Genomic DNA, 13,657 nt, shown 5'->3' on the forward strand with positions numbered 1-13,657 from the left:
TAAGACGTACAGTGTTAGGCTGGGTTCACATAGAACGGATTTGCCGTGGAAAGTCCCTGCGGAATTTCTGTGCAGCAAATCCGCCTGCGGCTCCTAATTCCGGGATTTGCCAGCTATGTGGACGAGATTTAGCAAAAATCTCATCCATACGGGGCGGCCAATCCATCGCAGCAGAGCTGTGCTGAGCCGCTGCTCCAGCACAGAATTGACAGCTGCGGCATGACCATTTTTTTTTTCCATTGTGGCCTCTCTCCTCTCTATGGGAAAAGAAAGCCGCAACGGAATGCTGGCAGCCAAACTGCTCCAAAACCCGCGGCAAACTGCCGCGGGTTTTGATGCAGAGCTTATCGAGTGGCAATCTCGTGTTTTTTCGGTGCGGCCAAACTATGAGATTTCCGTCCCATGGGAACCCAGCTTTACAGTTCGGCTGCGTCAGATTTTCAGTTCGGATCCTCTGTTAGCAGCTCCATTATATTTGATAATTTGCTCTTATTCCAATCAAAATGACAGACCCCATGCCTAATCCCTGATAGACCCCATAAGCAGTCAGTGGGGTCCATCTGGTGCCCTTAGTTTCCATTGTGTGATAGATCTGGATCTGCCATAGTTTAAGTCTAAATGTTCACTTCTACGGATTGTGCAGAAGTAAATCCATAATGTTATAATTGTACTATTTTCTAGGTAGGAAGCTGGATTAGTTTCGCTGTGATGACCCAGTGCGCTCCAGGTACGGATTCTTGAACTTCCCGCATGATATACTTACTCTAAATATCCAATCTGTCGTTTGTCAATATCTTCCTTTGCCTTGCAGTTGGACTTTTTGCATTGATTGGTTTCATTCAGATGACGATTTGGGCAAAGGAAAAACATCATCGATATATCAGGGAGTTCAAGGACTATCCAAGAATACGGATGTCAATAATCCCCTTTCTACTGTGAAGACACATATGCAAAAAGAACATTTCTATTCTTTTCTTGTAACATTTGATACTGAACTCTAGCTTAGTATAGGGGTGCGCACAGGACAGCATTACATTTTTTAAGAACTTTTTCGTATGGCTTTTTCTGCAGACTTAAAAGACCGTAACATCCATTATTAGGAGATGCAACAGTAAAAAGTTATTACAGCGATAATGAACATTTTTAAGTAAGGCGCTGGACTTCCATGTATGTCATACTATAAAAGCATCTCTCCGGTTCACCGCAAAACCTTCATTATACATTCAGAATGTATAGATAACATACCTAATTTTTAATGTTGCAGTCCCTTCTGTATGAAAAATGGCCACCAGACTGTATGACTACCATATGCTTGATTAGACACTGAAATACTCCAATGAGACACTCCACCCTCCTTTGGGGGCCTGTGAAGGTAGATGGAGGGCGGACACAAGGATGACCTCATCAGTGCTCGTTCCTCCAGTGAGTGGCTCAGACTACCAGAGAACATTGGGGCCTATTTATTAAAGCGCCCCTTTGGTTTGAGGACAAAATTCTGTCCCAGGACTGAATAATTCTTGCAGTTCTTCTTCACTTGTGGGCCTCGTGTGGCCTCTGGGGTAATAAATAAAAATCGCCTGAAAGCACTGCAGAATAAGTTGGCGCTATACAAGTAACAAGTCCCTTTCTTCTCTACAGTCCCTCCAATCTATTGGTTCCAGATCCTGTTTTTGGCTATATAAGATGGCTGACACAATCTTCAGACTACCTAATCCCCCACAGTGTATTGGTAGACTTCGACTGCTAATGCACCATACCTGCTCTCTGATTGGCCAGAGTTGCTTATATGATCAGCACTGGCAAGTCAGAGAGCAGTGAAAAGTGTACATTAGGTAGATAGAAAATGGCTGCAGCCATCGTGGACCGCTGAAAATGGAGCCAGGACTGGCAGATTGGAGGAGCAGCAGAGAAGACTAAGGCCTCATGTCCATGGGGAAAAAAAGAATTAAAATCCGCAGCGGATCACCCGCACGCGGATCCGCGCCCCATAGGAATGCATTGACCACCCGCGGGTAGATAAATACCTGCAAATGGTCAATAAAAGTGAATGAAAAAATTTCTGGAGCATGAAAAAAAATGGACATGCTCCATTTAGGTGCGAGTCTCCCGCGGGGACGGCTCCTGCAGGCTTCTATTGAAGCCTATGGAAGCCGTCTGGATCCGCAGGAGACCCGCGCCTGAATTACACTCACCTGCTCCGGGCGATGCAGATCTTCCTTCCTTCGCGGCAGGATCTTCTTTCTTCGGCCCGGCGGATGTGCCCGGCTCATGCCCGCAGCCGGCGTGCCGAGCACATCTGCCGGGCTGAAGAAAGAAGATCCGCCCGCGAAGAAGGGAAGATCCGCATCGTCCGGAGCAGGTGAGTTTATTCTTATTTTAATGCTTCATGTCCGCGGGGCAGGAGGGACCCGCTGCGGAGTCTCCATAGAGAATCCATAGCGGGCCTGATTTTCCCCGTGGACATGAGGCCTAACTGTAGGTGATATATTCCCCTTCTCCTGTCCTCGGACAGAATTTTGTCTCGCAATTAGAGGGTTACTTTAAGCACTCGACTCCAAAAGGATGGTGCAGATTATTGCAAAAGCCTATTCCAGCTTGTAGTGAGTGCGTGTTTTCATCCGGTGCACAAAAGTGCCGCCCGATAAGACAATTGTTTCAAGAGGCTTGTGCACCTTAATACATTTGTCGCTCATAGACAGACGCAGTGTTTAACCAGTCTAGTGTGTGAAACACCGGTCTAAGTTGCTGGGCCACGTTGTGCGTAGAGTAGGCCAAGAATACAGTGGCCATTCTAAAGACCGGACTGGGAAGAAGACCATGACCGCAACAAGGAAGAGGAACTGGCCAGGTACATTCTGCTTGTATAGTGACATGGAGGATCACTTTAAGGTTCTACCCTCACGTCCGTGAATCACAGCACACATTCCAGGACATTAACAATAATGTGTTTACTTCTTGAAGAGAATACAAAAAAACTACTTGTTTAAGGGATTAATGTGTTCTCCTCTCTGCTTCCAGCAAGTCGTAGAGCAGGAGATGTTCATCAGATCAATACGCCGAGTCGTTTCCCACAAGACTACTGTATATACCGTATTTTTCAGACTATAAGATGTATCCAAGTTTAGACAACAGGAAAAATATTTCATACTAATCTCTGGGGGTCTAACAAAGTGGAGGGGCTCCCGACAATAACGTTGGTGTTCTAGTACAGTTCAAGGGTTAACAGTGAACAGTCAGCTGCTATTGAACCTAGTGTGTCCATTCAAACAATGGTGAAAGCACATAGGCTCACATTACGCACAGCGCTGCTGCACGCACATTGTACATGCACACAGCACGCACAGCTCTGCAGCATGCACATTCACGCATACAGCTCTGCAGCATGCATACAAACACATGTGCAGCTGGCATGTTAAACACTGATTTCATTGACACTAAAGCTGGCTTCATACAGACGTATTTGTACATGTAGAGCTGACTCCCCACACAAACAAGTGTAGTACCGTGTTTCCCCAAAAATAAGACCCCGTTTTATAATCATTTTTGCCTCAAAAGAGGTGCTAGGTCTTATTTTCAGGGAATGTCTTATGTGCAACAGTCAGAATAGAACCCATTGATTTCACACGTATTTTGTACGTATTTTGTGCACGAAAAAGAAAACAAAAACATGTTTTTTTTCTATGTATTTGCGCATTGAATGTCCTTATGGAAGTCACTGGGGGTGCACAAATGCACACGCAATACGCAAGGAAATGCGTGAAGCACTGCGTAATTGCACTGAGAAATGACACATCTAGAATTTATTAGCCATTTCAATCAGTGCGTTTGTTTGCTGTGTGCAAGTGAGCAAAGGGTACAATAAAATACGCCAATGCACACGCAAAATAGCATAGTTCATTCGCCCAAAACTCAGCACATAGGCGCGCGCAAATGTGCTGACACTCATGTGAAGCCGGCCTGACTCCCCAAACAAACAAGTGTAGTACCGTGTTTCCCCAAAAATAAGACCCCGTTTTATAATAATTTTTGCCCCAAAAGAGGTGCTAGGTCTTATTTTCAGGGAATGTCTTATTATACTTACCTAGCAGGCTCGGTCCAGGTCCCTTCTGCTGCTCTCCAGAGCTCCAGCAGGCTTCCTGCAGTCCTCGGCTGCCCACAGAAGATCGCTTCCTGGGTCACGGGATTCATAAATTCCCCTTCCAGGAAGCGATGGCTCTGATTGAACCAATGCAATGGCTGTGATTGGTTTATCGAGCGCCACATTGTTTGGCTGAGCAGTGGCCGAGGAACCAATCACAGCCATTGCATTGTGGAGGTGGGATTTATGAATTGGCTGAGCCATGGCATTGGTTGGCCAATTCCTAAATCCCACTACTCAGCGGGATTTAGGAACCAATCACAGCCATTGCATTGATGCATCGAGCGCTGAATTGATGGGCTGAGCAGAGCTTGAGAACCAATCAGAGCCATCACTTCCTGGAGGTGGGATTTATGAATTTCGTAACCAGGAAGTGATCTTCTGTGGGCGACCGTGGACTGCAAGAAGCGCCTCGGAGCTCCAGAGAGCAGTGGGAGGGACCTGGACTGAGCCTGCTAGACACAACCCCTTTTAAGGCTAGGGTCAGGGCTCTCTGGATCGATCAGGCCCCCCTGCCTCTGGACTATAAGATTTTATGTTGCTGAAAACTTTATCTTATAGTTAGAAAAAAATTGTAACTTGTAACTTATTGATTGAAATCTCAGCTTTCTTAGAGGTTATGAGTCCAGTCGGCGGTCCTATTAGCCATTGACAACCTTCCTTATGTGAGTTTGCATACAGAGATAATTAATTATCAATTACTTTCAGGAGCGGACTAACTGGACCTTTAATTGATCTTATCAAACAACCCTTATCAGAAGGCTCTGACAACGGTCTGATGTCTTCATGGCTCAGTTAGACTTTAATCCGTAAACGTATACAAAAAGGATGACCTCTCAGCATGCATTTGGCTGGGATACCTTGGGATCCCACAACTCCAATTATATTGAAAAGCAAACTGCAAAATAATGTGCGGTGTGTGATTTGTTTTTCTTTCACAAGTAGAGTCAATAGTCAACCTTTGTCTATTCTATGGCATCAATTGGAGCCTTCCATCTTAGGTATATGTTGGAAAATCCACATATACCTCCAAAGAAAGCCTCGGATGTAATGTATACAAAGCCTTAAAGCAATCTCCAGGCCTGGACAAACAAAAATGGCCACACCGCTTCTCCGACTTCCTGATGTAGTTTAAGACACTACATGCTCATCTGAATAGGCAATCCTGCTCAGGTGGGCAGCACTGGTCAACCTAAGGCAGTGTAGTGTGTTATAGTAATGAAGCAAACTAATACACAATGTACATCAAGTAGTCAGTGAAGCAGTTCGGCCATCTTTGTTTGTCCAAGCCCGGAGGGTTGCTTTAACCCCACTTTACAATAAAAAGTATTAAAATAAAAACAACAAGAAAGTATAGAGTGCGTTTCATACTTACGAATGTGGTGTGAATTCGACAAATTACACCTTTCTGTCCCATTCTATTATTCGTCTTTGTTTCTTAAAATAAGTGGTGCAGGTGATATTTGACCGCCACTGAACCCTCCGAGCGGGATGCCTATACTTGAATATTGCTGAAGCCAAATATTTGTGGAATCACTGATATTCATTATTGTACCACAAAGACTTGAGAAAATCATCCCCACGTATATGAGCAGTTTTAGTTGTTGTTGCACGATTTTCAAGTATCATTGCAGTAAATGAAATCAAGAAATGCAAAAAAAAATAATATTTGTCACCTTTCAGAGATGTTGAACCCAAAATTTATGAAACTATATTTAGTAAAATCCGAAAACATTCGGGGGGCGCCAGGGGTGAGCGGGAGGTTGCAGAAGGGAGTGGGGGAGAGAGAGAGAGCTCCCCCCCTGTTTCCCACTGCTACCCCCTGCTCCACCACGCCGCCCCCCGAATCTTTTCACCCAAGTAGTCAGTTACTCGAAAAAAGCGGTGCTCGATTGCGAAATCGCCCTAAACGAGTACGTTCGCTCATCTCTAGTCATGACCTATTTAGGCCATTGCAGGGAATGGGCGGCGCAAATCCATAGTGAATATGCAGCAAACATGCATATTCACTGCATATTTGTGCACCATTTCAATAGGCCCATCTGTGTTCTTTTTTGCTTGCACTAATATGCAGTGTATGTGGGCACACAAAAACATGGCGGACTGGCCAAACACGTGGGCGTAAGTCATTTGCGGTTGCTCAAATATGCAGCATATTTGCGTGACCGAAATGCGCTTACGCCTACATTAATAAGAACTAATAGTGGCTGCAATAGTAATAGTATCCCCCATAATGGGCCCAGTAATAATAGTGACCCTCCATAGTGGCCCCAGTAATAAGTGTCCGCTATACAGGTGGCCCCAGTAGTAATAAATGACCCCCCCCCCATAGTATTCCCAGTAGTAATAGTGATCTCCCTACTAGCCTTGGGCTGGGCAGCATCCCTACAGGCATTACACTCACCTAGTCTGCAGGTCCAGTCTGGCGGCAGGAGTGCAGCCAGCGTTCGCTGGCCTCACCCCTCGGGCCTCAGCTACATATAGGTCGACGCACACAGACATCGGGGAGGGAGAGATCCGGTCCGGACCAGAAGACTGAGTGAGTAGGATGATGCACGGCCGGCGGGCCACATAAACTGAGCCCGTGGCCCTTGTGTTTGACATGTGTGCTCTATACGGTGGCACACAGAGTGCCCATGGCTGACCTTTATGGGCTTCGTGTCCATGGCTTTGCCATGTGCATGGACCCTAAATAAGTGAGGTCAAATCTTTCGTAACTTCATTATCCATTTTATTCAGAAAAGTGAAGGGTGGTATGTGCCGCGCAACTGAGGACCGGAAGGTACTTTACCGATTATTGCTGTAGGTGAAACGCGTCGGTAGATGGCCTCCCTCAATGTAATCAATAATGGCATTAATTTCAAGACTAATTATCATCAGAGCGTCTTGTTTCATTTTATGAATGTTCTGTCTAGAATTTTGTTTTATTGCTAATATTCAGTAATCAAAAAGCACAATGTTGGTAAAATAAAACAAAAAATCAACGAGCGAGAGCTGAAGAGGAACAGTTTAAGAAGTGCTGAAGCTTTTGTGCCCAGTGAAGTACAAGGAGCCTTAGCTCACACAACCAACTGGTACTATCCCAGCACAGAAGCGCAAAAAGCTTTGTAAAAGCCCAAGATATTTATGGGTCCTGGATGTGTTCAACAAGCCTTATGCACCATTCAAAAGCCAAAGCTTTCACAGTTTTCCTAAAAGACCAACAGAAGCCATATAATCAACTAATAAATCATTGCTGTTTTGTGCTGTGTATTTTTACAGCGGTGGAAAAGCCATACTCTGTATAATTCTGTACGTGGATTAATAAAAAGACTGAGGTTTTCATACACAAACATGATTTAGCGTGTTTTTTATTATATGGATGGAAAGTATCAGTTCTAGAGTTTAAAAGTTTATGCATTTTTTTCACTTTCAATATTTGAGCTGGCCTCATTTTAGGCATAATGTCTAAATTTTGGTGGGAGTGCTGACTCATGGACACTAAACCAGTATTTTCTTGTCACGTCTACTCAAACCTATCAGCACAGCAGATGACAGAAAGCTTAGAGAACAAGTCACTGTGACAGACTGCATGGAAAGACTTGAATCTGGTGATGGTAAAGACCTGGAAATAATGTTACTAGGGCCTCCTTGAACTGGAAACGTCACTAGGAGGAGCAACTATCCTGAAAAGGGTAACCCTATTGCTTGAAAGTAGTAGGTCCAAGGCAGGGAGAAACAAGGACAACTAGATATTGGCCACTGAACATTTGCACCTGGTGATGGTAAATACCTGGAAATAAAGTTACTTACTAGGGCCTCCTTGAACTGGTTCCGTCACTAAGAGGAGCAACCATCCTGAAAAGGGTAACCCCATTGCTTGAAAGTAGCAAGTCCAAGGCAGGGAGAAACAAGGACAACTGGACACTGCCCACTGAATGTTGAATTCAGAGCACCGAACACAAAACACAGTACTAGTGAGCATTGGGCAGCTGAGAACATTGAGCATGAGTGAACACTGAGCACTTGACCAGTATACCAAAATATAATCAGCATCCTCTACAAGGAGGAATCTGTTTAAATAAGAGAATCGTGATAGGTTGACTGACCTAATTGACTGGTTAGCCAGTGAGGACAGATCTTTCTCCTTCAATGGAAAGCGCTACATGAAACTGTGCACATGCTATATGGTCTGCTGCCAGGACAATGATGCCAGCCTAAATTTGTGACTAGCCCCAGATGGTGCTGGCAGTGCCAGGACACTTTTTTAAACTGTATGTAATATGTAAAATTATGAATTTAATTGGAATTCTCCTTTAAATTCTGGGCTGAAAGGTCCTTGCGTTTCGTTAAACTAATAGTCATGCCTCCCCGTCTCCCCCCCACCCCAATTAGACAGGATAGCCAATCAATTGGTTATTCTGTCTAACGGAGGTGAGTGGGTGCATGACTGTTGGTTTGAATTCTGGGTGTAAAGCTTCTTGAGTTATGCCCCGTCATCTTGGATGTCAGTATCACTGTGTATAGCTGGATTTTTCGATCTCCCAGTATGACGTGGTATTGCACGATCATGATGATCCCCTGCTGAACTCTTCCTTACATCTGTTATGTCAGGAAGTCATTTTTGTTTTTGAATAACATGGAGGATTTTTGTTTAGGGTAATCGAGTGATTTAATAGCGGTGAGACTTCAGGACTACTGGGACGCTCTTATCGGGGTGAACACCCTGCTTATAGGGCCACTGTAGGGTTCAGTTTATTCTATGTCCTCTGTATTTTTTTGCTCTGGTGGATTTTTTATGGCTTTTCATCAGGCTTAAGAAAAAAATGTTTGGAATGAATAAAGTTGTACCCTTGGAGCTCCCTAGCGGTTCGTGAGGACCACAATTGTAGATTCTACCCTACTTTATTGAATACGAGTATATAATTGTATATATCATTCACTCTGGTCATCCATTAGGAAGTATGATTGTTATGAGATTTTTATTCTTTAACGAGTAGTTAATCAAGTATATCTTTTATGTGTATGAGAAAATAGGTAACATAGTATGTTAGGCTCAAAGAAGACAATGTCCATCCAGTTCAGCCTGTTTCCACCCCACTTTGTTGATCCAGAGGAAGGCAAAAAAACCCAAGGAGGCAGAAACCAATTTAGTCCAGTTGGTGGAAAAAATTTGTTCCCGACTCCCATAATGGCAGTCAGAATAATCCCTGGATCAACATTTGAAAGTTCCTACCCGGATCAACAACCCGCTGGTTATTTGATGCCTGTATCCTGTAATATCATAGCGCTCTAAAAAGACTCTTAAACTCCTCTATGGATTTTGCCATCACCACGTCCTCAGGCAGAGAGTTCCACAGTCTCACTGCTCTTACAGTCAAGAACCCTTTTCTGTGTTGGCGATGAAACCTGCTTTCTTCTAGACGTAGCGGATGCCCTCTTGTTACCGTCGCAGTCCTGGGTATAAACAGATCATGGCAGAGATCCTTGTATTGTCCCCTCATGTACTTATACATAGTTATTTGATCACCCCTTGGCCGTCTTTTTTCCAGGGTGTATATTCCCAGTTTTGATAACCTCTCTGGGTATTCCAGTCCTCCTATTCTGTTTATTAATTTACTTGCCCTTCTTTGAACCCCGTCCAGCACTGTAACATCTTTCCAGAGCATCGGTGTCCAGAACTGTACATAGTATTCCATGTGAGACCTGACAAGTGCCTTATATAGTGGGAGGATAATGTTCCCATTCCTCGCCCCTATACCTCTTTTAATACACCCCATTGGTGGTGTGTTGCAATTTTTTTAATCCGAAAATTTATTTGCCTTCTACATTATTTACATTTCTGTAGATTGTTGACACCTGTTCTTGACATAGGTGACATAGATCCCAGAGGTGGGACTCGTACCTGTCAGCCATTTATGGCATATCCTGTGTATATGCCATAAATATCTGAAATGAGTATATCCCCTTTAGCATATGTGCACCTTTGCAACTACTTTACAGTCCTAATGCACATTTTATGTATGCAGACCTGTGTGTCTCCATGGGTAGAGAGCCTGAGGTTTCTTATTACCTTCTCCCATCTTTTCCCTTATTTCTATGCAAGGCTGAGGAAGTGGAGTAACACATAACTACAGAATCAGACTATGGACAGACAGAGCTCTGCTTTGAAGCTGTGTGCACAAAACGGTATCCTATTTCCAAAACAAAACTATATGGAAAGTTGAATCTTTTTTTAAATTTAAAAACATAACTCACAGAAAAAGCAGCCAAATCTGCAGCACCTGATACTGCAGGGCGGCCCAATCACCATATTCCCTGGTAGCATGTAGACAGCCAGATTGCAGTATCAGGTGATGCAGATTTGGCTTCTTTTTCTGTGATTTATGTCTTTGTACATTTTTTCCTCTCACCTCTGATTTTTTTTTTATTTAGATGCATTGACACAATAGAAAAAAAATGTTGCAAAAATTCACATCCCCTTTACTAAGATGAAACAAGAAATGCAAAGGGTTATTCCCATCTCAGCAAGTTATCCACAAGATCAGTGGGGGTGCAATCACTGGGTCTATCACCATCCCAAGATTTCAGTGCCACGTGTCCCAAAGTGTGGGCAAAGGAGGATGCACATGCGTGCCTTCGCTCCATTCACTTCAATGGGACTGACAGAGATAGAGTTCAAGCACTCTGCTATCTCTGACGCTTGCTGAGACGTTAATAACCATTTAACCCTTTCCAATCCAATTTTGGATTCAGGGTTTCCTAAAAGGCTTTCTCTTTTTGCTGTTATACACAAGAGAGGCTGGCAATACGACAGCGGAGTGGCTGGCAATAGACGGTAAGAATAGCCTGTCGGACGTCTTCTGACATTGGAGCTGTACAAGCTTCAATCAGAATGTAGGAAGATGTCAGACAGTGGATTGAAAAGGGTTAAAGAGCTGCTCCAGTGACACTTTTTCATTAATTATGTGACTAGCCACTCCTCTCCACCCTCCTCCCAGTATATATAAGCCAACTAGTTTTACCTTGTTTACTTATTTCTTTCTATTGTAGACTTCCTGCAGTCCTTCGCTTCAGGCCGATCATGTGATCTCATTCTGACCACCTGAGAATTACTTGGCTTTATGTTCTCTCAAAAAGCCAGTTTTCGAGTCAGTATAATTCCTATGTGAAGGACCCCAACCACAAAAGTCCTTTAGGGGAGGACACATAAACCCGTGTCCCAGTTCCTGCTGATGATTAGAGGCTGTTGTCACACACTTATAATGAAGGAGACGACAGTTCAGCCTTCTGACTGTAGACTTATAGTCTGTAGCTTATTTAGGTGAATGATAATAACACTGCCCTCCCATCAGGCAGAGATGGTACAGGCTCCATCTGCTCATGTAATGTTGTACTGATACATCATGGGATCAATATTACAGAATAGTGAAAGAAAAAGCAAGGAGAAATCTCAGTATCAAAATGGAGCCTGATAAGTATCAGACAGGATGCTGCACTGCATGGAAGTGACTGCAGTATACTTAGAAGCGTGACAGGCAATCAGGTGAGAAGTACAGGGGTGGAAAGAAGTGCTAGAGCGGACCTTTAAAGAAACCTCCATATTTGCATGCATGTTGCTGGACTTTATGATTTATACATAAACCCACTCACCCATGGTGTCTGATGTTGTAAAAAGCCTTTTTACTGAAAATAATGATATGGGATCTCAGTTGGGGGATCGGAGCTCACAATGTAATGCCTCATTTCTTATAGTCAACTTTTATGTTTTATTATACTAGTGGTTGCCAGGGGCATAACTAAAGGCTCAGGGGCCCTGATGCAAAAGGTGAGCTGGGCCCCCCCCTCTATCTGCATCTGTACCCGTACCCATACCTAAACCATGCTGCTGGTTGGGACAATCACATAACTTTACATGATGATAACCCAAATAAAGTAGATTCAATTCACTAAACTTTATTTGTTAATAAGCATATGAAAAAGGACAAAGCAAATCTATTCATGTTGACACAAAATCAAGAAGTACATTGCATCATTACTGGCAGTAACAATTCTCATCGGCTAGACTCAATATTTCCATCTGTTCCTGACAAGCAGAGGAACACTTCAGCTGGTGTCGCGCTGGTTACATTTGAAGAGGATTTTTATAGGTGGACGTTATCCTGACAAATCTGTAGAAAAGTCTTCAAAGTGTCCTAAAACTTTGTTCTTCATTAGACTGTTACACGCTGACATTAGCTTTATGGGCAGATGAAGAGTTTCTTCAGTGCCTGCCGGCACAATCGCCATCTCACGTTTCAGAAAAGCACCTTCTTAACTTATGACCCGTTACTTGGGGCAAGTTCAGCTTGAGATCTATGATGCCTTTGGTGGTGGAGCAGGTGCGACTCTAACGTCTCGTGTGGCACCGGCAGCCCGCGGATGGAGACGGATATCCTCATCATCTGTCTGTTGCTTAGCAAAGTTTACAAACACCTGTAAATGGAAAAACAGACGATTCCGGGATTAAAAAAGCGTCACTATCGGCCAATGCTTCACTACGGACTGGAAGTGATCAACATGAAAATGTGTTATTAATGTCGTGCATAACAATTTGGAACGGCGTGTGCCAGAAATCATGGGAGGAGAGAGAGGAAACACTTGGTTTGAAAATGAAAGCCCAGAACATAAGGGTTGCCTGGGGCTTACTCCAGGGCTGAAAAAATACAGTTGCGTGCTGCATTAACCCTTTCAAGACCAGAGAGTTTTCTGTTTTTCATTTTCTATTTTTCATCCCCATTTACGAGGAGCCATAATTTTTTTTTTTTCATTTTTCAATTCACATAGCATTTAAATAATCATATAATGTATTGAAAAACTTTTAAAAATGTTTAAATGGGGTTAAATCAGAAAAAAAAAACCACAATAGCATTTTATGGCATTCATGGTGCGGTAAAAATGACACGCCCACTTTACTCTGTAGGTCAGTATGATTATGGCAGTACCTTTCTGTCGGCCGCCATATTCTGGGACCCATAGCTTCATTACTTTTACGTCAGTGGAGGGCTTGTTTTATGCAGGGTGAGCTGTAGTATTTATTGGTACCATTTCAAAACTTTTTGATCACGGTTATACATTTTTTTGAGGTGTAGTAACCAAAACCCTGCACATTTTTGGAATTGTGTATTTTTTATGATGTATACCGTGTAGGATAAGTAGTGCAATATTTTAATAGAACATTTTCCAGACATGGCAATACCAATTGTTTTTTTTCATTGGTCTAGATTTTTTATGGGATATATATATATTTTTTACTTTTTAAATATTTTTTATAAAATCTTTTTTTAAAATCCCATTAGGGTGCTTACACTTGCAATTGTTTGTACAATTTACTGCAATACCTGTCTGCTGCAGTATACTGTACTTTTTCATAGCTGCCTATTAACCCTTTTCAATCCAATTTGTATTCTGGTTTTCCTAGGGGGCTTACTCTTTTTCTGCCGTTATACAATGGCACTATATGCTGGCTAACACCAGTACTGCATGAGGTGACACATTGGA

At 43.2% G+C, this 13,657-nt stretch overlaps 2 protein-coding genes across 2 annotated transcripts in view; one reads left to right on the forward strand and one right to left on the reverse strand.

Annotated features, from left to right (window-relative positions):
- The window catches only part of LOC136620305 (very-long-chain enoyl-CoA reductase-like), a 46,213-nt gene extending 44,857 nt beyond the window's left edge, over nt 1–1,356 (forward strand). The window contains exons 13-14 of the mRNA XM_066595005.1: nt 682–727; nt 812–1,356. Of these exons, the coding sequence (XP_066451102.1) occupies nt 682–727; nt 812–939 (174 nt within the window). The 3' untranslated portion in view covers nt 940–1,356. The remainder of the gene's footprint in view (nt 1–681; nt 728–811) is intronic.
- Nucleotides 1,357–12,105: 10,749 nt separating this feature from the next.
- Nucleotides 12,106–13,657, reverse strand: part of ABCA4 (ATP binding cassette subfamily A member 4) — a 206,443-nt gene continuing 204,891 nt past the window's right edge. Inside the window, exon 52 of the mRNA XM_066597367.1 lies at nt 12,106–12,592. Within this exon, the coding sequence (XP_066453464.1) occupies nt 12,473–12,592 (120 nt within the window). The 3' untranslated portion in view covers nt 12,106–12,472. The remainder of the gene's footprint in view (nt 12,593–13,657) is intronic.

This window comes from Eleutherodactylus coqui, chromosome 3, assembly GCF_035609145.1.
Source record: "Eleutherodactylus coqui strain aEleCoq1 chromosome 3, aEleCoq1.hap1, whole genome shotgun sequence".
In the NCBI taxonomy this organism is placed as follows: Eukaryota; Metazoa; Chordata; class Amphibia; order Anura; family Eleutherodactylidae; genus Eleutherodactylus; species Eleutherodactylus coqui.